Source organism: Pan troglodytes, chromosome 5, assembly GCF_028858775.2.
Source record: "Pan troglodytes isolate AG18354 chromosome 5, NHGRI_mPanTro3-v2.0_pri, whole genome shotgun sequence".
Lineage (NCBI taxonomy): Eukaryota > Metazoa > Chordata > Mammalia > Primates > Hominidae > Pan > Pan troglodytes.
The window spans coordinates 49334959-49356205 of NC_072403.2; the positions used below are offsets into that span (position 1 = coordinate 49334959).

General features: G+C 53.4%; 3 protein-coding genes across 31 annotated transcripts in view; 2 read left to right on the plus strand and 1 right to left on the minus strand.

The window, feature by feature from the left end:
• ABCC10 (ATP binding cassette subfamily C member 10) overlaps positions 1 to 9915 on the plus strand; it is a 24480-nt gene extending 14565 nt beyond the window's left edge. For 15 of the 29 annotated variants that reach the window (XM_518494.9, XM_009451312.5, XM_063812457.1 and 12 more), the window contains 13 exons: positions 892 to 1081; positions 1855 to 1932; positions 2081 to 2275; positions 2712 to 2862; positions 3049 to 3238; positions 3523 to 3866; positions 4201 to 4370; positions 5174 to 5334; positions 5610 to 5863; positions 6807 to 6952; positions 7033 to 7130; positions 7344 to 7456; positions 7851 to 8349. In XM_518494.9, coding sequence (XP_518494.4) covers positions 892 to 1081; positions 1855 to 1932; positions 2081 to 2275; positions 2712 to 2862; positions 3049 to 3238; positions 3523 to 3866; positions 4201 to 4370; positions 5174 to 5334; positions 5610 to 5863; positions 6807 to 6952; positions 7033 to 7130; positions 7344 to 7456; positions 7851 to 8013 — 2253 coding nt within the window. In that variant the 3' untranslated portion in view covers positions 8014 to 8349. Of the gene's footprint in view, positions 1 to 891; positions 1082 to 1854; positions 1933 to 2080; positions 2276 to 2711; positions 2863 to 3048; positions 3239 to 3522; positions 3867 to 4200; positions 4409 to 4474; positions 4836 to 5173; positions 5335 to 5431; positions 5574 to 5609; positions 5864 to 6806; positions 6953 to 7032; positions 7136 to 7343; positions 7457 to 7850; positions 8350 to 9816 lie in introns of those variants that run through there. The other 14 variants (XM_063812462.1, XM_063812461.1, XM_009451314.5 and 11 more) reach the window with 10 other exon arrangements.
• On the minus strand, positions 8274 to 12793 carry DLK2 (delta like non-canonical Notch ligand 2). Its single transcript, XM_003311311.3, has 5 exons — positions 12675 to 12793; positions 12336 to 12399; positions 10930 to 11060; positions 9861 to 10005; positions 8274 to 9196 (listed from the first exon to the last, which is right to left on the minus strand). The coding sequence occupies exons 1-5, from the start codon at positions 12748 to 12750 to the stop codon at positions 8461 to 8463; spliced, it is 1152 nt and encodes a 383-aa protein (XP_003311359.1). The 5' UTR covers positions 12751 to 12793; the 3' UTR covers positions 8274 to 8460.
• On the plus strand, positions 8917 to 15108 carry LOC134810329 (collagen alpha-1(I) chain-like). Its single transcript, XM_063813267.1, has 4 exons — positions 8917 to 9207; positions 9876 to 9915; positions 11901 to 11962; positions 12549 to 15108. The coding sequence occupies exons 1-4, from the start codon at positions 8917 to 8919 to the stop codon at positions 13695 to 13697; spliced, it is 1542 nt and encodes a 513-aa protein (XP_063669337.1). The 3' UTR covers positions 13698 to 15108.
• The last annotated feature ends 6139 nt before the right edge of the window (positions 15109 to 21247 follow it).

Here is a 21247-nt window from a genome sequence, read left to right on the forward strand (position 1 = left end):
CTTGCATGTTCCTGAGGTATTGGCCATCCCATCCTCTTTTGCAGATTTAAGGCAGAGTTCAAGGCCTTTAAAAAGTATTTGTAGGCTGGGCATGGTGGCTTAGGTCTGTAATCCCAGCACTTTGGGAGGCCAAGGCAGGAGGATTGCTTGGGCCCAGGAGTTCAAGATCAGCCTGGGCAATGTGGCAAAACCCTGTCTCTACAAAAAATAATTTTAAAAAGTTAGTTGGTGTAATCCTAGCACTTTGAGAGGCCGAGGAGGGTGGATCACTTGAGGTCAGGAGTTCGAGACCAGCTGGGCCAACATGGTGAAACCCCATCACTACTGAAAAACATACAAAAATTAGCTGGGCGTAGTGGCACATGCCTGTAATTCCAGCTACTCGGGAGGCTGAGGCAGGAGAATCGCTTGAACCCGAGAGGCAGAGGTTGCAGTGAGCCAAGATCACACCATTGCACTCCAGCCTGGGTGATGAGAATGAAACCCTGTCTCCAAAAAAATTTAGCTGGGCTTGATAGCATGCACCTGTAGTCCCAGCTACTCAGGAGGCTGAGGTGGGAAGGATCACTTGAGCCTGGGAAATTGAGGCTGCAGTGAGTGGTGTTCATGCCACTGCACTCCAGCCTGGGCAACAGAGCAAGACCATGTCTCAAAAAAAAAAAAAAAGTGTTATATGGGCTGAGGGCCTGGGACCTAGGAAAGCTGAGTGCTGGCCCTGGGGTGCTGTTCTTTCTTGCCTGAAGGGATGTCCACCCTCAGGTCTCACCTCCTTCTCTGCTAGTGTAGGGGTAGCCCCCAGAGTTTCTCTCAACTGTCTTCTCTGATCACTTTGAGATCTTCTCCGGAGAGCCTTTGGGTCCTGGTGCCCACGGTACCCTCACGTCTCCATAGGAAAAGGAGCTCTATCTCCTCGATGACCCTCTGGCCGCTGTGGATGCAGATGTGGCCAACCACCTGCTGCACAGGTGCATCCTGGGCATGCTGAGCCACACCACACGGCTGCTCTGCACCCACCGCACTGAGTACCTGGAGAGGGCTGACGCGGTGCTGCTGATGGAGGCCGGGCGCCTCATCCGGGCTGGTAATGGGGGCAGGAGCCCCGTGTGAGGGAGGTGTCTGCCCAGGTCTGGCAGGGGATTGTGAAGTACAGACTCTGCCCCCTGCTGCATGTGTGCCCTGAGCCAGTCATTGCTGCCTCCCGCCTTCACAGAACTGGTGTGAGGAACTGGGAGAACAGGAGGGAAAAGGAGCACGTTGGTAAAATGCCAGTGTATTTGGGACTCATGGGCTTTGTGACTGGGTGCTCTTGGGAACTTAAAGGCCCAGGGTCTCTGAGAACATTCTCATATCTTCAGAGAAGAGAAAGGAGTCAGGTTTAGAATGGTCTTTTTGTAAAAACAAAAATTTTTAAACTCTGAAAGATTTTTATGCAGAGGGATGTGACCACCTGCAAGTTCACTGGGAGAGAAATAGGAGGAAATGAAGCTCCAGCCAGATATTAGGAATTGAGCGAAGCATGAGAAAAAGCTCTGCAGTAATGAGATGTAACCCTGGACAGAGTGGCAGGCATAGCTCTGGCGGTCCTCTTGGGGATGGACATTCGTCCGTTTCTGCTGGTCGGAATCAAGATTTACAAGGATGGACTTGAGTCCTGCTCGAGGTCTAGGGGTATCCAGAGCAGGGTGGGTTCGAGAGGGAGGCCTAAGAGTCCTGCTCGAGGTCTAGGGGTATCCTGCTAGGGTGGGTTAGACGGGGAGGCCTGAGAGGATGAGAGGTGGGATCTGCACACGCACTGAGAAAGGCATAGTATAGACTCAGAACAGTCCTCTCCCAATCTCCCCTTCTACCCTCCAGGACCTCCCTCTGAGATTCTGCCACTGGTACAAGCTGTCCCCAAAGCCTGGGCTGAGAATGGACAAGAGTCTGACTCAGGTATGGCTCCCCAGTGGGAGAAAAGGGCTTGCTTTTCCCTGCCACACTGTAGAGCTTTTTCTACAAAGGCTGCCCGCTCCTCTGAAATACTGAGTTTTCAGCTGGCACCCTGCAAGCTTAATTCTTTCATGACCCCTGATTCTCACAGCCACAGCCCAGTCAGTACAGAACCCAGAGAAAACAAAGGAGGGGCTGGAGGAGGAGCAGAGCACATCTGGTCGCCTGCTGCAGGAAGAAAGCAAGAAGGAGGGCGCCGTGGCCTTGCACGTGTACCAAGCTTACTGGAAGGCCGTGGGCCAGGGCTTGGCCTTAGCCATCCTCTTCTCTCTGCTTCTCATGCAAGGTGAGAGCGTGCCTGGGAGTCTCTTACGTCGTAACGGCTGTGCTGTCTAGGTGCCCATTACCTTGCACTAATCATTACAAAGCCCAGAGACTCACTAAGCATGGGTCACAGCTGGGACAAAAGCCATACTCCTAATTCTGAGAGATGCCCAGGCGCCAGAGGCATGTGCTCTATAGCTGGCTTCTGTTCTGCCCCCTAGGTTTAAGCTCCCATTCTGCAAGTCTGAGATCCTCTTCTCCCCAGAGCTGAAGGGTGACGGGCCTATGAGAGAAGCCCACACTAGGGAGGATATGGGGTAGTGGCAGGGTGGGGAGGCCAGGCCAGGCGGATGGAGATGGGCAGGAACCAGAGGCAAGGGCGGAGAAAGGGGGCATTGGAATAGAATGAACAAGGGAAAGGAGCCTCTTACAGCTTTTTCCTTCCTGTCCCCACCCAGCCACGCGGAACGCTGCTGACTGGTGGCTCTCCCACTGGATCTCTCAGCTGAAGGCTGAGAATAGCTCCCAGGAGGCGCAACCCTCCACCAGCCCAGCTTCTATGGGGCTCTTCTCTCCGCAGCTGCTCCTCTTTTCCCCTGGAAACCTCTAGTGAGTGGCTGGGGCTGGGGGTAGGCCTGGTGCTCTCAGAGTGGTCGCCAGGCAGGGAGTGAGGGTTGTGGCCGGTATTCCAGATGCTGTGACTTCTGGAGGGTGGGAGAGATGGCATGGGGGAGGAGAAAGGACCCCCGAGTGGCCCTAGTTTTGGTTACCGACAGCCCCCTCCTCACCACCCAGCACCCCAGTGTTCCCACTGCCCAAAGCTGCCCCCAATGGCTCCTCAGACATCCGTTTCTACCTCACCGTGTATGCGACCATTGCTGGTGTCAATTCCCTCTGCACCCTTCTCCGGGCAGTGCTCTTTGCAGCAGGCACCCTTCAAGCAGCTGCCACTCTGCATCGCCGCCTGCTGCATCGAGTCCTTATGGTGAGGGGCTGGGACCTCGGGGGTAGGGGAGTGCAGTCCTAGCCCCTGTGGAGTGTCCTCCCAATACTCGGGCTCCACTGGGGATGGGAGAGTCTTTCCTGCCCTGGGATATTCTTCCTCAACCTCTGCCAATCTCTCTTCTCTGCCCCCAAATTCTGGGGATATTTTAGTCCTTCCCTATTCTCTATCTTGGGCCTTCCCCTCCACCCCACCTCCCCCAGTGCTGCCTGCCAACCCCTCTTCTGCCAGACTCTGCCCTGGCCCAATCAGCGTCCTTCTCCCAGGCACCAGTGACTTTCTTCAATGCCACACCCACGGGCCGGATCCTAAACCGCTTCTCCTCTGATGTGGCCTGTGCGGATGACAGCCTGCCCTTCATCCTCAACATCCTCCTGGCCAATGCGGCAGGCCTGCTGGGGCTCCTGGCCGTGCTGGGCTCTGGCCTGCCCTGGCTGCTGCTCCTGCTGCCGCCTTTGAGCATCATGTACTATCACGTGCAGCGCCACTACAGGGCCTCCTCACGGGAGCTGCGGCGCCTGGGCAGCCTCACCCTGTCTCCACTGTATAGCCATCTGGCCGATACCTTGGCTGGCCTCTCTGTGCTCCGGGCCACAGGGGCCACCTACAGGTGTGTGAACCAGAGCCCAGGGGGATGAGGCGTTGGGGGGAGAGGAAAAGAGAGACCCCCAAGAAGAGGAATATGCAGGGTATGGTTGGTTCAGCCCTCCTGGGGACAAGGGATGGGGAAGGAGGAAAGCAACAGAAGAAGGAGATAGGGAGGCAGAGTGGACCCCCACTTTGAAAGAGCACACTGGCATCTGCAGCCCTGAGGGAGGCCTGTGGGTAGATAGACCAGCTCCCAAGAAGGAGCTGCTCAATAAGGGCCTTCCCTGTTGAGGCCCTGAGGCTGGGTGGCTCAGGGCAACAGTGGAGTGGCCTCACATCCCTCTGGCCTTCCCTAGGTTTGAGGAGGAGAACCTGCGACTCCTTGAGCTAAACCAGAGGTGCCAGTTTGCCACCAGTGCCACAGTGCAGTGGCTGGACATTCGGCTACAGCTCATGGGGGCGGCAGTGGTCAGCGCTATCGCAGGCATCGCTCTGGTGCAGCACCAGCAGGGCCTCGCTAACCCAGGTGCCACCCAGGACCCCTCACCCCTACCTCACCCACAAGTTAGTCCACCCCTCTCCCAGATCTCTCCCTGCACCATCCCCCCAACATTTTCACCTCCCACCCAGGGTTCCCTGTGAGGATGTATCATGATTATCATCATCACCCCCGTTTGGAGTTGAGGAGACAATCCCCAGGAGGGACTTGCCCAGGTGGTGGTGGCTTGGGGACTAGAATGAGTCTTCTGAGCTGCTGGTCTCAGTCCCTTCCCTGCTTCCACCCTGTCCCCACCACACTGCCCCAGCCCGCTTCAGTCTCCCACATGCCGTCCCTCCCAGCTTCTCCAGGCCCACCCCCTGCCCTGCATCTGGCCTCCTGTGCTCCTGGCTAGGTCCTATCACCCTCCTGCTTCTCTGTTGCTTTTTTGTTTTGTTTTTTTTTTTCTGAGATGGAGTCTCGCTCTGTTGCCCAGGCTGGAGTGCAGTGGCTCGATCTCGGCTCACTGCAACCTCTGCCTCCCGGGTTCAAGCAATTCTCCTGTCTCAGCCTCCCAAGTAGCTGGGATTACAGGCGCCTGCCACCACGCCCAGCTAATTTTTGTATTTTTAGTAGAGACAGCGTTTCACCATGTTGGCCAGGCTGGTCTCAAACTCCTGACCTCGTGATCCACCTGCCTTGGCCTCCCAAAGTGCTGGAATTACAGGCGTGAGCCACCGCGCCCAGCCTCTGTTGCTTCCTTTAAATGCCAGCAGTCCACAGCCTGGGGAGTCTCTCACAAACGTCCCGGTGTCCAAGCTCTCCCAGCAGCTGGTACTTCTCTCCCCCAGGGCTGGTGGGCTTGTCACTGTCTTATGCCCTGTCCCTGACGGGCCTGCTCTCGGGCCTGGTGAGCAGCTTCACACAGACAGAGGCCATGCTGGTGAGCGTCGAGCGGCTGGAAGAGTACACCTGTGACCTGCCCCAGGAACCCCAGGGCCAGCCACTGCAGGTGGGCCTGTACCCCCACCCCAGGCCAAAGCTCTGGAACCCTGAAGGCCCCAGTCTCCCTCACGATTCCTTTCTTTTTGCCCACCCATCTTTCTCAGCTCCCATAACCTCTCTTCATGATGACCACAATTCTTCACCATGTCCCTTCTTCCCCATCTCTCATTCTCTCATTCCTCTCACACTGTCCATTTCTCATTATTCTCCCCTCCTCACCATCGCTCCTCATCTCCCCTATCTCCCTTTCCCCCTCTGTCTCCCACCCATGGACCCCACCAGCTGGGCACCGGCTGGCTGACCCAGGGGGGCGTGGAGTTCCAGGACGTGGTGTTGGCGTACCGGCCAGGGCTGCCGAATGCCCTGGATGGAGTGACCTTCTGCGTGCAGCCTGGAGAGAAGTTGGGCATCGTGGGCCGCACAGGCTCCGGCAAGTCTTCCCTGTTGTTGGTGCTCTTCCGGCTGCTAGAGCCCAGTTCAGGGCGAGTGCTGCTGGACGGCGTGGACACCAGCCAGCTGGAGCTGGCCCAGCTCAGGTCTGGGGGAGATGGACTTGGGAGGGGAAGGGGGAACCAGAACTACTGGCACTTAGAGGAGGGCATAGCCAGGAAGGCTTTATATAAACTCACAGCAGCCAGGGCTGATCAGGGGGCTGAAGTGGAGGACAGGATGAGCAGGCGAGGACAGCGAACTCCTAGTGCCCAGGTCCAGATTCATGGCTGGTGATCTCAAGGTCTTCCTCGCCCTGACCCAGGCCACCTTTCCAGCTTCATCTTTCTTGTACTTCCTACCATACACCCTCCACTCTTGTGCCCCAAGATACTGATCCCCTGAGTCCTAGGCTCAGCAGGCAGTGCTTCAGACAGCTTGAGACCTGAACCGGTTGCCCTTGGCTTCAGGTGGCCTCACTGGAGGGTATACAACCCTTCCTTACCTCCAGGTCAACCTAGTATCATTTTCTCTGAGTACGGTGATATGGAAAAGGTAGGGAAGCTGTATCCTAAAGCCCTAGGCCTGCCTCTTCTGCCTTCTCTTCTAAGCTGTGGTGGCCCTACCTTATAGCTCCATCATGTCTTCAGGACCCAATTCTAGGCCCACTCCAACCTTGAAGTGTCACCTGCCCTTTCAGTCGCTCTGGTCATTCCTTGCGTAGCCACTGCCACCCCTGGAGTCAGTGCCACACAGTTTAGCCCATTTGTTTTCTCTGGTTTGTGTGTGTGCACCTCCGTGAAATGTAGGCACCTTGAGGACAGAGTCCAGCCTTTGGTTTCTTTGGTATTGCTCATAGCACTGGCACAGTTCTAGGTACCCAGCTACTAACAGATCATTTGGTGGGGATGGGGTGGGGAGCAGAGTGGGGTTATGTTCAGGTCTCATATCCAGGCTTTTGTGGAGGTGCTAGTCCTGTAGTCAGAAACTGAGCTGGGAGCAGAAGTGGCTCCATCTCCAACCACTAGACTCCATGTCATTGTCCCCCAGATCCCAGCTGGCTATCATCCCCCAGGAGCCCTTTTTGTTCAGTGGGACTGTTCGGGAAAACCTGGACCCCCAGGGCCTACATAAGGACAGGACCTTGTGGCAGGCCCTGGAGCAGTGCCACCTGAGTGAGGTGATTACATCCATGGGTGAGTGCTGGACCCTGACCTTAGAGCAAGAAGGGAGCAGGGATGGCCTGGGCCCTGCAACGAAGATGCTTTCCTTGCAGGTGGTCTGGATGGTGAGCTGGGTGAGGGGGGCCGGAGCTTATCTCTTGGGCAGAGGCAGCTGTTGTGTTTGGCCAGGGCTCTCCTCACAGATGCCAAGGTAAGGTGAGAGAGACATTAGAGAGGGCCAGGAAGAAGGCTGGGGGCCGGGAGGTGGGGAGGTAGAGTGGGGAGAGGTTTTAGGGGACCAAGTTCATTTTCCTTTTAGAGCTGGAAGTGGGGAGCTGTGGTAGGGGCTGTTGCTTGGGCCAGGCCCAACCCACCCTGCAGCCTCTCCTTCCTTCTTATCCCCTACCCCATTCCCATATTCCAGATCCTGTGTATCGATGAGGCCACAGCAAGCGTGGACCAGAAGACAGACCAGCTGCTCCAGCAGACCATCTGCAAACGCTTTGCCAACAAGACAGTGCTGACCATTGCCCATAGGTATGTAAACGCCTGGTAACAGCCTAATCAGGGACTGTGGTAGCATGCACCGAGAGCCTCCGTTGCTTTCAGGGACCCCAGTGGTCAGGGCCTTAGAGATCCTGCCCCCGCAAATCTCAGCTCCTCCTTCTCCAGGGACGAGAAGGGTCCTTTATAGCACTGCCTAGGGCTCTTTATAGCACATTATCTGAGGGCCCTTTATAGCACTGCCTAGGGCCCTTTATAGCACATTATCTGAGGGACTCTGCAGTCCCTTCCCCAGCACCAAGCCAGGGGCTAAAGCCTGTGGGGACAGACCTGTGGTGTCCCGAGGGGAGAGGAGGGAAAGCAGGTCAGTGTTCTTACTTAGGGCATTGTCCCTCATCCCCTACACTGACCATCTTCCCCCTCACAGGCTCAACACGATCCTGAACTCAGACCGGGTACTGGTGCTACAAGCGGGGAGAGTGGTAGAGCTGGACTCCCCGGCCACGCTGCGCAACCAGCCCCACTCCCTGTTCCAGCAGCTGCTGCAGAGCAGCCAGCAGGGAGTCCCTGCCTCACTCGGAGGTCCCTGAGCCCAATCCCACACCCTGCAGAGTTCTCCCCTCTCTCTGATCCAGGCCGGGCCTGTACAGAGGTGCTGGCTGCTTGTTTACATTCTCCTCTGGGGCTCTACCTCTTCACACTTCCCCAGAAGGGAAAAGGGCACCCTGGGTTACTCTTTGGAAATCACTCCTTGGTGGGCAGCATCCTGAGGCTTCCCCAGAACCAGGCCTCTGCTCTGGCCCTCTTGCATCTGGAACGCCAGGTGGGTTTTTCTGGCATAGGAGGCCACTTGCATTTTCATAGTTTTATTTGATAAAATTCCATCTTACATTCTGTGTATTAAAAAAATAATATTTCTGGTGTGAGGCTGAGGTCTCCTCTGTGTGTGTACCCAAGCTGAAGGGTGGTGAGAACGGACCACTCCAGTCTGAGGGGTGGAAGAGGTGAGGAAGGGGGCCAGAAAGCCCCCACCTCCATCACAGTGCTGTGGTCTTTCCAGGCTCAGGGGGCAAGTCAGGTGGCAGGGGGAGCCCTGCTGGCAGCATGCTAACCTGACACTCCTGGTCCTGGCACGCTGGAGCATAGTGTGGGGCAGGGTAGCAACAGGGTCCAGGGGGGCAGACACCCCGGCGCCAGGCCCTCAGGGTCAGCAACACAGTAGCCAGAACCAGGGCAGCAGTGAGGGCCCCAAACACCACCAGGGCCACCAAGCTAGGCTCACCTAGCCCAGCCTCTTGCCTCCGCACCACCTCCTTCACTGAGATCCGCAGCAGACCAGCCCCTGCGCTGTGGGGGGCTGGCCCCGTGGCGGGTACCACTACAGCTGAGGTGGGCCCTAGAGGGGTGTCCACTGTGGTTGGGGGGTCTGGGACAGGTAAGACAAGCTCACAAGTCTTGCCACCATAGCCACTGGGGCAGAGGCAGTCGAAGTCATGGACACGGTCCCGACAGCGGGCCCCTCTCTGGCATGGGCGGCTGGCACAGTCATCCAGGTTGATGGTGCAGAAGCGTCCAGCAAAGCCCTCAGGACAGAGGCAGGAGAAGCGGTTTATGCCGTCAAGGCAGGTGGCACCGTTAGCACAAGGCCGCATCAGGCAGTCATCCACATTTACCTCACAGCGGGCACCCACAAAGCCCACCAAGCAGCGGCACGTGAAGTTGAGAGCAAAGCCCTGGTCGTCCTGGCACTGCCCGCCATTGCGGCATGGGGAGCTGTGGTAGGGGTGAGAGAGGACATGATAACCAACTTACCAACACCTGTAGGGCAGCCCAGGTCAGTATCCTGACCACTGCCCGCCATGTCATCTTGGGCTACACGCTCCGAGCCTCAAATACCTCATTTTAAAAATGAGAATAAAAATAGTACCCAGCTTCCCTAATTGTGAGGGTTAAGTGAAATAATCAATGTCAAGCCATTAGCACAGGGCCCAGCCAGAAGGCAGGGCTCAGGGTAAGTGTGCTATTATTATCCTCACAGGCTCCTGGGCCTGATGCGGAAATGAGGACAAGTCCAGCCCTGCAGGCTGTTTCCTCATCCCTACTGTGACACAGAAGGGTGCAAGCCAGCGTTCAGGAGAGGATGAGGAGAGACCCAGGCCCTTCAGTCTCCCCACACCCACCCTCCCCAACCAGAACAGTAACACGTTTGTTACCCCTCTAGCTCCTATAGATTGTTGAGGAAATGGCTCAGAAGGTACAAAAAAAAAGTTGAGAAACCCTGAACTAGGAACACTTTGGCATGCAGGGGTTTTATCTGAGTGTCCCTGTGTGGGTCTGACTCTCAGTCCCCCACCCTCCCAACAGTCCTGCCTCTTTTCTCATCCCATCACCAGGTTCTGGTCTAACCTTCCACTCACCCTGAGGGCCCAGCACTCACCCTGCCTGTTCACAGGGTCCAGCCTTGCGCTCGCAGTCACGCCCATGGAAGCCTGGTAAGCACACACAATGGTACTCACCGCCCCCGTCATACATGCACTGGCCTCCATTCTGGCAGGGGGACTGCGTGGTACAGATATGTTCATCTGGAGAGGGGACAGGAAAGGCTCTGGGATAACCCCTCCCATCTGGTCCCCAGACCAGACTTGTCCACGCCTTCCAGGCCCCAGGTTCTGTAGGTGTGGCTATACTACAAACCCAGCCCAGGCTGGCATGGTATGCTAGGGAGAGACAACAACACTGAATTTGGAGTCAGGAGGCTCCTGGCCCTGGCTCTCAGTCTGTCTCAAACTGACCTTGGGCTGGGTACTGTGGCTCATGCCTGTAATCCCAGCACTTTGGAAGACCAAGGTGGGCAGATGACTTGAGGTCAGGAGTTCGAGACCAGCCTGGCCAACATGGCAAAACCCCATCTCTACTAAAAATACCAACATTAGGCCGGTACAGTGGCTCATGCCTATAATTCCAGCACTTTCGGAGGCCAAGGCGGGTGGATCACTTGAGGTCAGGAGTTCGAGACCAGCCTGGCCAACATGGTGAAACCCTATCTCTACTAAAAATACAAAAATTAGCTGAAGTGGGGGGTGCCTGTAATTCCAGCTACTGGGGAGGCTGAGGCACGAGAATCACTTGAACCCAGGAGGCGGAGGTTACAGTGAGCCGAGATCGCACCACTGCACTCCAGCCTGGGTGACAGAGTGAGACTCCATCTCAAAACAAAACAAACAAACAAAAAAACCTGACTTTGAGCAGGTTATAGCTCTTCTGTGGGCCTTAGTTTCCTTATCTGTAAAATGAGTACAATTTTTAGCAGCTGTGTTTCCTGCCCCATGGGGTTATGTTGAGGATCAATTCAGACAACATATAAAAAGTCTAAGATTAAAAAAAATGATAAAATACCATGTATTTGAGGGTTTGACAAGGACACAATAGGCACTCAATAAATACTGATGGCTGTTCCCCTAAGAACATGGGGTTCCCAACCAAAAGCTACCCTTCCTCCCCCCTACCTTTGTCACAGAACTTGCCTGCCCAGCCACTGTGGCAGATGCACTGCCATGGCTGGTGGCAGGTACCGTGCTGGCAGCCAGGCATCCTCACACAGCGCTCACAGTGCAGCCCCTCCCAGCCCGGGTCACACCTGACGGGGAGAAGCACAGGGTCAGGGCTCTGGGTCGTGGATGTGAAGAAATGGAGGAGACAGAACCAGAGCTTCTAGAAACCAAGAGGACATATGACAGCCCCTAAGGGAAAGCAGACCTGTCCCAGGTAGGTGTAGGACTGTGCAGGGTCATAGGACACATATATGGAATCAGACCATCAGACACCAGCACTCAAACCCTGGTTCTGTACTTTAACCTGAGCCTCAGTTTTCTCACCTGTAAATTGGGGATACACCTTGCAGGGTTGAGTAGAGGAAGAAATAAGATGTCTGTAAATGCCTCCAGTACCCCTCCTGGCATGTCTGAGGTGCTCACAAACATTTAAAGAAGAATGACCTTGAAAGGCCATCAGGGCCGGGGCGTGGTTGCTCACGCCTGTAATCCCAGCACTTTGGGAGGTCGAGGCAGGTGGATCACTTGAGGTCAGGAGTTCAAGACCAGCCTGGCCAACTGGGTGAAACCCTGTCTCTACAAAAAATACAAAAAATTACCCGGGCATGGTGGTGTGCATCTGTAATCCATTATTGAGGAGGCCGAGGCAGGGGAAGTTGAACACAAGAGGCAGAGGCTGCAGTGAGCTGAGATCGCGCCACTGCACTCCAGCCTTGGCAACAGAGCGAGACTCTGTCTCAATAAATAAATAAATAAATAAAAACAAAAAAGGTCATCAGGACTATCCTCCCACCATGATTCCAGGGCAAACACTTGACCCATATTTTAAAAGCCCTCCGGGGGTGAAGAGTCTCAAAGACCCCCAGCCAATTGAACTACCTGCCTCATCAACTCATTTCCTTATGTCCACTTTCCTCCTGCTACAGAATTTGCCCAATCTCCCAGTGAGTCAACTACTCAAACTCATCAAGAAAGATCCTCTTTCATTGTAAGTGTTTCTCCCCAGCAACTCTCCCTGCAGCATTTCTTTTCCAGGCTAAACCATTTCTCTTTCCCTTTTTCCTTTATCTTTCCATTTCCTCATGGCACCCAATCCCCAAGCTCTCTCAAGCTTTAGGTCTCTCTCCCTGTCAGGAGTTCAGACAATCCCTGGATCAGACTTGGGAGATTAAAGAAGTGGGGAGATAAAAACTAGAAGAAGCAAGAGAGGTGAGGTAAAGGGGAAAGGGGGACTGGCCAGTCAGCCATAGGAGTGATGAGGCATGAAGAGTAGAGTCTGAAGCCCCTAGACACTGTTGTGCACGTGAAGGGCTTAGAAATGGGTACCAAAGGGTTTGGGGGCACGTGCTCAGGACAGGTACCTGCAGGAGCCGTCAGGTGCACAGCAGCCGTGGGCCAGGTCACAGTGGGAGCTGCAGTCATCGGCTGCAAGAGATTGATGTGGGAGGGGTGAGTCTGAGTCAGGGCACAGCTCGCTGGGATGCGGGACTCAGGAGAGGATTGGGGTTCCAGTAACTGAGCGGACTCAGCCCTAGGGCAGGACATAACACAGAAACTCATCCCATTCCAAAAAGGCAACCTCGGTCTTGCTTGCCCCGCGGGTCGGAGCGACTGCAGTGCCGTCTCCGGCCGGCAGAGGTCAACGTGCAAGCGAGGACGGCTGGACAGGGCCGCGACTGGAGCCCGGCGGGCGCGCTCACCTCGGACAGGCTGACCGGGAGCCCCCAGAATGCACAACAGGCACACGAGATGCAGGCAGCGGCAGCCGCTGGGCATGGTCAGCGCCGGCCCCAGGAGGGACGGACGGATGGACGGCCGGACGCGTGGACACCTGTGGGACGGCACCGGTTGGGAGGCGGCCGGACGCGGAGATAGCGGCACGGATACGGGTTCCAAGTGACAGGAGCCGACGAGGGAGAGGGGCGCCGGGACAGAAGAAGGGGATGGGGGTAGCGGGAGGATGGGGGCAGGGAAGGGTTGAGCAGGCGAAGAGAGCGAGGAGAGCGAAGACAGGAACCCGGGAGCGGGGTCTGCAAGGAGGGGAAAGATGGGCAGCGCGGAGCGAGGCCAGGCGCGGGAATGGCTGGGGTTCGGATCGTAGTCAGGACGGAGGGGTCCGCGGGATGGGGACAGCGCCGAGAGGCGGCCTCGAGCACGGAGGGGACGCGGGGGCCGGAGGGAAGGACAGTTCCCGGCAGCCAGCAGTCTCCGCCCCACAGCTCCGACAGCCCCCCCCCCCCACCACCACTCTCTCCCACGTCCCCTTTCTATCTCCGCCGCGCTGGGTTCGGCGGCGGCGCGGGGCCTGGAATCCCCACCGCGCCCGTAGCCCTGCGCGCCCTGTCCCCGCAGTCCTCACCTCCGGCGGGGAGGTGGCGCGCCCCGGGGCGCAGAGAGAGGCCGGATCCGACGGGCGCCGCCGAGGGGCCGTGAGGGAGCGCGGGGCCGCCCCTAGCTGGCCGCGGGGCCGGGCGCCGAAGCGGCTGCCATGCGAGCCGAGCGCTCGGGAATCTGGGGCTCCAGGCGACCCCGAGCGGCGGCAGCGGCTGCTCCTCGCGCGCGCTCAGGCCCCCTGCCAGGGGCGGAGCCCGCCCCCACCCCCATCCCCCCTCCCCGCGACGCACGGCGCACACCTAGCACCCGGCGCGCCCCGGGGCCCCGGCCCTCCGCGGCTACCCAACGCCCCGAACCCAGCTTCCTTCCAAGAGAGGAGGAAATCTTAGGAGTCTCAATGGGAGCAAACTATTAAGCCAAAGGAGCGCGACCCCGTTATTCTCTCATCTCCCATGCCCACTTTCCCGACCAGCGCTCCGCGGCCCACGCCCCAGCCCTGCCTTCGCTTGTCCGCCGCTCATCACGCTTCTCATATAGATCCATGCACACGCAGGCAATCGCTCCCCGCCCTCCGCCTGTCACCAGCCCACGCCTCCCCGCTTGTAAAGCCTTCATCACCTGCTTCATCTGTGTGCTCCTCTGCTCCTCCTCGCCCTCCGCTTCTTCCTGTCCACGTTGCCGTCTCCAGCCTTCCAAGATCAACCTATCCCTATATAAACATCAACCCGATCCACCCAACCACACCCCGGCCCTACCCCCACCACCCTTCCCTCCCTCAAGTCTCAGCCCTTCCACCCCATTCCTTTTTGTGACTGCCTCTGAGAATCCTTTCTGGACTGGGAATGCCCCTGACTCTGTAAATGTGCACACAAAACCCCCTCCACCGCCAAGTTCCTTCTCCTGTACCCCATCACGTTCGTCCTTGGCCTCAGGCTAAACCTCAACTGCCCAAACCTGGAGCTCAGATTCAGAGAGTAACGGAGGGGGAGTGGGGGAAAGCTGCCCTCCAGGCCTCTTTGCCCCCTTCTGGCTAATGGCTCAGAGACACATTTCAAGACAAGGACCCAGTCAAGCTCGGTGGGCTCACGCCTGTAATTCCAGCACTTTGGGAGGCTGAGGCGGGCGGATCACCTGAGGTCAGGAGTTCGAGACCAGCCTGGCCAACATGGTGAAACCCGTCTCTATTAAAAATACAGAAATTAGCCAGGCGTGGTGGTGCGCGCCTGTAATCCCAGCTACTCGGAAGGCTGAGGCAGGAAAATCGCTTGAAAACCCGGGAGGCAGAAGTTGCAGTTAGCCAAGATCGCGCCACTGCACTCCAGCTTGGGGGACAGCAAAACTCCGACTCCCGCCCCCCCCCAAAAAAAGACAAGGACCCAGAACATAATTTCTAGTTTGTGCAGGACAACAGGGCAGAGGTCAGGAACGCTAGCGCCCATCTCTAGTCCTTCAGATTGAGATTTCACCATCTTTAAATTCAAAACATCGGAAGGAGCAGTCGCTAGTCGGTGCAGAGCAGCTTCCCACCTTCACACAGCCACCTCCACAGGCACAGAGCCCCAGGGCTCATTTTTCCTGCAGTCTCCATTGGATATAACACTTACACCCACTCAGCTCCCTAGCTGGCCTCCTCTCAACTGTGATCGCCTCTTCCCTGAAGAGCTCTCTGAATTTGAGTAATGACATGGCTGTACCATTCATTTTGTTTAAACACATTTTTTTTTTTTTTGGTGAAAAATTGCAAACAACCTATAATTCAAAAATTACTGTAGGCAAATAAATTATGGCACATCAACACTATGTGACTGTTAAAAATACTTTTTTTTTTTTGACGTCTAAAGATGTCCAAAAAAGCTAAGAATATGTAAAGTGCGGTGGGGGGAAGCCGGAAACAAAGAAGAACGTACTTTGACATTGGCAGTGCTTTTCTCTGGATGATCGAATTATAGAGGTTTTTTTTTTTTTCTTATTAATACTTTTCAGCATTAACACTTTTTTTTTTTTTTTTTTTTTTTTTGAGACGGAGTCTCGCTTTGTGGCCCAAGCTGGAGTGCAGTGGCGCTATCTCGGCTCACTGCAAGCTCCGCCTCCCAGGTTCACGCCATTCTCCTGCCTCAACGTCCCAAGTAGCTGGGACTACAGGCGCCCACCACCCCGCCCGGCTAATTTTTTTTGTATTTTTAGTAAAGACGGGGTTTCACCATGTTAGCCAGGATGGTCTTGATTTCCTGACCTCGTGATTCGCCCGCCTCGACCTCCCAAAGTGCTGGGATTACAGGCGTAAGCCACCGCGCCCGGCCCCCTTTTTTTTTTTTTTTTTAAACAATGAACATCTATAACTTGTTTTTTGTTGTTGTTTGTTTGTTTGTTTTTCCTTGAGATTATCACTCTGTCGCCCAGGCTGGAGTGCAGTAGTGCAACCTCAGCTCAGTACAACCTCGTCTCAGCCTCCAGTATAGCTGGAATTGCAGGCACAGCGCCACCACGCCCAGCTAATTTTTTTTTTCGAGACTTTCAGTGCTTTTCTCTGTCAGATATCATTATCTGACATTATATTAAATATTTATTGTTTATTGACCATCTCCCCACTACAAAGCAAACTCCAGAGGTCTGGGATGTTTTCTTGCTCATCACAGCATCCCCAGTGTCTAAAACAATGCCTGGCATAGTAGGTATTCAATAAATTTTTTAAAAATTCTGTTTGTTTAATTAACTTTTTTTTTTTTTTTTTTTTTTTTTTTTTTTGAGACAGGGTCTCGCTCTGTCACCCAGGCTGAAGTGCAATGGCTCCATCTTGGCTCACTGCAACCTCCGCCTCCCGGGTTCAAGCAATTCTTCTGCCTCAGCCTCCCGAGTAGCTGGGATTACAGGCGCGCCCCCACCAAGCCAGGCTAATTTTTGTATTTGTAGTGGAGACAGGGTTTCGCCATGTTGGCCAGGCTGGTTTACAACTCCTGACCTCAGGTCATCTGCCCGCTTGGCCTCCCAAAGTGCTGGGATCACAGGCGTGAGCCACTGCCCTCGGCCTGCCCAGTTAATTTTTGCATTTTCAGTAGAGACGGGGTTTCGCCATGTTGGCCAGGCTAGTCTCGAAGTGACCCCAAGTGGTCCACCGGCCTTGGCCTCCCAAAGTGCTGGGGTTACAGGCATGAGTCACCGTGCCCAGCCTAACATTTTTTTAGAATAAAGTAAAAAGAAAAAGGCCAGGCGCGGTGGCTCACGCCTGTAATCCCAGCACTTTGGGAGGCTGAGGTGGGAGGATCATGAGGTCAGGAGATTGAGACCATCCTGGCTAACACAGTGAAACCCCGTCTCTACTAAAAATACAAAAAATTAGCTGGGTGTGGTGGCGGGCGCCTGTAGTCCCAGCTACTCGGGAGGCTGAGGCAGGAGAATGGCATGAACCCAGGGGGCGGAGCTTGCAGTGAGCCGAGATAGCACCACTGCACTCCAGCCTGGGTGACAGAGCGAGACTCCGTCTCAAAAAAAAAAAAAAAAAAAAAAGAAAGCAAACTGGCTGGGCGCGGTGGCTCACGCCTGTAAATCCAGCACTTTGGGAGGCCAAGGCAGGCAGATCACCTGAGGTCAGGAGTTCAAGACCAGCCTCACCACCATGGAGAAAACCTGTCTCTACTAAAAATACAAAATTAGCCGGGCGTGGTGGCACCTGCCTTTAATCCCAGCTACTTGAGAGGCTGAGGCAGGAGAATCGCTTGCACCTGGGAGGCAGAGGTTGCGGTGAGCCTAGATCATGCCACTGCACTCTAGCCTGGGCAACAAGAGCAAGACTCCATCTCAAAGAAAAGGAAAGGAAAAAACCACCCACAATCCTACTAGCTTGAGAAAACCACAATTATTGTTGTTTTGATTCCTTTTTTCCATTCAGATATTTTTACAGAGGTATAATCATAATGTACCTACAGTATTGTATCCTGCTTTTTTTTACTCCATGTCATATATTGATAGTTCTCAAAAGCATTTTTTATGGCTATGTGATATTCCATTAAATAGATATACTATATTTACTTTACTTAGCCCTAGTTATTGGCTGCTTAGGTTGTTTACTTTTTTTGTCATTATAAATTCATTCAACAAATATTGAGTAGTCATATATTACCATTAGATACCAGAGCCACTGAGGATACAGCTCCCAGATAATATTTATTAGTGCCACACATTTTTATGAAGGTAGGTTTTTTCCCCATGTTTTAGGCTCCTTCCTTATGATCAAGTCTGAATTGATGAGTGACTGAGTCAAAGAAGTCATGAAAAATAAATTCTTTTTAACTGATGAAATGTACTGAGATTCACTCATGAAATAATAAAGGTAGTTGATGCCATTAGAGGTATCACTTAGTGCCCCCTTGTGCTTTGAAGATTTTAGCACCTGGCTTGTCAGTCTCTTCACTCTCACTTCTGTCAAATTATTGGTGATTCTTGATGATTCAATATGACATAGACAGTTCTTCCAACAAGTGTGATAGATTGCAAAGATGGCCACTTTTCTTCCTCCTGTTCTACAAGACGCTTTGCAATTATTTTGCTGCTTTTCCCAGCAAGAGGTGGAGTCTATTTCTCAACCTCTTGCTTGAATCTGGGCTGGCCTTATGACTTGCTTTAGCTGATAGAATGGGGTAGAAATGATGTTGTGTGAGTTCCTAGGGTCTAGGTCTCAAGAGACTTGCAGCTTGCCGCTTTGCCTCTTAGAATGCTTCCAACATCATGTCAAGAGGTCCATCTAGCCTACTGGAAGATGAAAAGCCCGGTGGAGGAGAGCTGAGGTACCCTGGCCAACAACCACCAGACGTGCAGTCATATTGGATTACCTGGCCCCAGTTAAGCTTCCAGATGACTGCAGCCACATGAGTGAACCTAGGCAAGACAAACAGAAGAACTGCTCAGCAGAGCCCAGCCCATATTGCCAAGCTATAAGCAGATAAATGGTGGTTGTTTTAAGCCACTAAATTTTGGAATGGTTTGTTAATATAGCAATAGATATCTGATAAAACCAGCTTCTCATTTCCTTGATTTCTTCCTCTCCAGTGAGAAAGATGATCCCACCCTAAACCTTGTTGCTACCAATAGCTTCACACACTCCATCATCTCTATTTTAAGTATCACACTTTCCTATTACCAACTCCTATCTTTCCAGACCATGACCTCTAGCACCTTGGCTCAAACAATTCTGCTAACCCACTGCGATCTCTCATAAAAGCCACATCATGGCTTTCATGGGCCTTAGCCATTTCACCTTAGTGGGCCCCTTCCTCCATAAAAGAATATTAAAAATTATATTACATAACTACATCAGTATAAGGACTACTATAATCCAGGCTGAATTCATTTTTTTTTTTTTTTTTTGAGATGGAGTTTTGCTGTTGTTGCCCAGGCTGGAGTGCAACGGCACGATCTTGGCTCACCGCAACCTCCACCTCCCAGGTTCAAGCGATTCTCCTGCCTCAGCGTCCCAAATAGCTGGGATTACAGGCAAGTGCCACCATACCCAGCTAATTTTGTATTTTTAGTAGAGACGGGTTTTCTCCATGTTGGTGAGGCTGGTCTCGAACTCCCGACCTCAGGTGATCTGCCTGCCTTGGCCTCCCAAAGTGCTGGGATTACAGGCGTGAGCCACTGTGCCTGGCCTGAATTCATTATTATATACTTATTTTTATTGTATTCATTTTTTCTTCTGATTTTAAAATAAATTCAAAACAAAAACATTTTGTGGGCCCTTAAAAGTATTATAGAACTTAGGCACTGTGACTACTGTGAATAAGTCAGCCTGTCAGCCTTGTCTTTCTTTTTCTTTTTCTTTTTTTTTTTTTTTTTTGAGACAGAGCCTCACTCTGTCCCCCAGGCCAGAGTGCAATGGCACGATCTCAGCTCACTGCAACCTCCATCTCCCGGGTTCAAGTGATTCTCCTGCCTCAGCCTCAGCCTCCTGAGTAGTTGGGATTATAGACACGTGACACCACGTCCAGCTAATTTTTTGTATTTTTAGTAGAGATGGGGTTTCACCATGTTGGCCAGGCTGGTCTCGAACTCCTGACCTCAGGTGATCCACCCGCCTCAGCCTCCCAAAGTGCTGGGATTTCAGGCGTGAGCCACCGCGCCTGGCCCCGGCCTTGTCTTTTATTTGTTGATTCTATCTCCTTTTCACCATCCCGTATCCCCATCACATCCACCCTTCCGCTTCCTCAGCTTTGATTCCATGCCTCATCATTATAATTAGTCACTTGCATACATGCTTAACTCCCTGGCCCCCTCTCCCTCCATCATATTCATGTGGCAAAACTCCACTGCTGTGACTTCTTTTTTTTTTTTTCTGACACGCAGTCTTGCTCTGTCGCCCAGGCTGGAGTGCAGTGGTGCAATCTCGGCTCACTGAAACCTCCACATCCCGGATTCAAGCAATCCTCTTGCCTCAGCCTCCTGAGTAGCTGGGATTACAGGCACCTACCACCACACCCGGCTAATTTTTTTTTGTATTTTTAGTAGAGACGGGGTTTCACCGTGTTGGCCAGGATGGTCTCAGTCTCCTGATCTTGTGATCCACCTGCCTCAGCCTCCTATAGTGCTAGGATTACAGGCATGAGCCACTGCGCCCAGCCGCTGTGACTTCTTCAGCCTTCACCCAAACAGCTGAAGAAACATACCTCCCAACTAGCTGGTCTCACTTAAATTCATGACCTTCAAATGCTGTTTGTGTTGATCACCAATACTCTCGGATTTCCTTAGCTCTGTACACTCCTCCACCCACCCCAACAATTATTTTATTCTCCTCTCTCCTCCAACCTCCACCCCCTCCTCCTCTCTGCTCACTCTGTTGATGGTCTTGCTCTCAACTTCATGGAGAAAATAGAAGCAATCTGAAAGAATTTCCACACGCCCCCTCCATCTACCTGCATCTGTCTCCATATATTCTGACATCCCTCTTGTTACTGTACGTGAACTGCCTGTGCTCTTACCTAAGTGAACTCCTTCATCTGGGCACTAGTTCACATCCTCTCTCATCAGGGCTCTCTGATTTCTCTCCTTCTCTTCTGCATCATCAGTTTGCTTGCCTCTACGAGAGCATTGTCATCAACCTCTCTCAGATCTTAAATAAATAAGTAAATCACCTCCCTCAACCCCCTACATTTGTCTGCTCTTCTTTACTGAAAACTCTTCAAAAATATTAGTCTATCCTTGCTCTCTTCACCTCCTCTCCTCTTATTCTCTCTTGAACCCACTCTCACCCCACCATTCCAGAATCACTCTTGTAAAGGTCACCAGTGCCCTCACCACTGCCAAATCCAATGATTAATTCTCAGTCCTCACCTCACTGGCTCTGTTAACTGCATTTGCCACAGTTTACTGGGTTTCTGGGATCACTCACTAGCTTCTTCACCTACTGCAATGGCCACCCCTTCTCGGTCTCTTTTGCATCCTCCTCATCTTCCCAACATCTTCCTCAGCCCCAGGGCTCCATCCTCAGACCTCTTGTCTTTTCTATCTTCACTCCCTCCTTTCATGATCTCATCCAGCCTAACTTCTTGGAATGGCTATAACTTAACGACTCCCAAATTTATGTTTCCAGCCAAGCTTTCTCCCTGAAATCCAGACTCGTGTGTCTGGCTGGGCATGGTGGCTCATGCCTGGTAAGCCCAGCACTTTGGGAGGCTGAGGTGGGAGGATCGCTTGAGCCCAGAAGTTTGAGACTTCAGTTTTGTTGCTCAGGCCTGAGCAACATAACAAGACCCTGTCCTTATGAAAATTAATTAATTAATTAATTAATTTAAAAATAAATTTGGTGGTACCAGACTTGTGTGTCTGACTGCTGCAAACTCCTGATCTCCAGCCCAAATAGTTTTCCTTTGTCAGCTGTACCCATTCCAGTCCATGGCTAGTCCATCTGTCTAGTTGTTTAGCCCCAAATCTTGGGGTCATGCTTGATTCT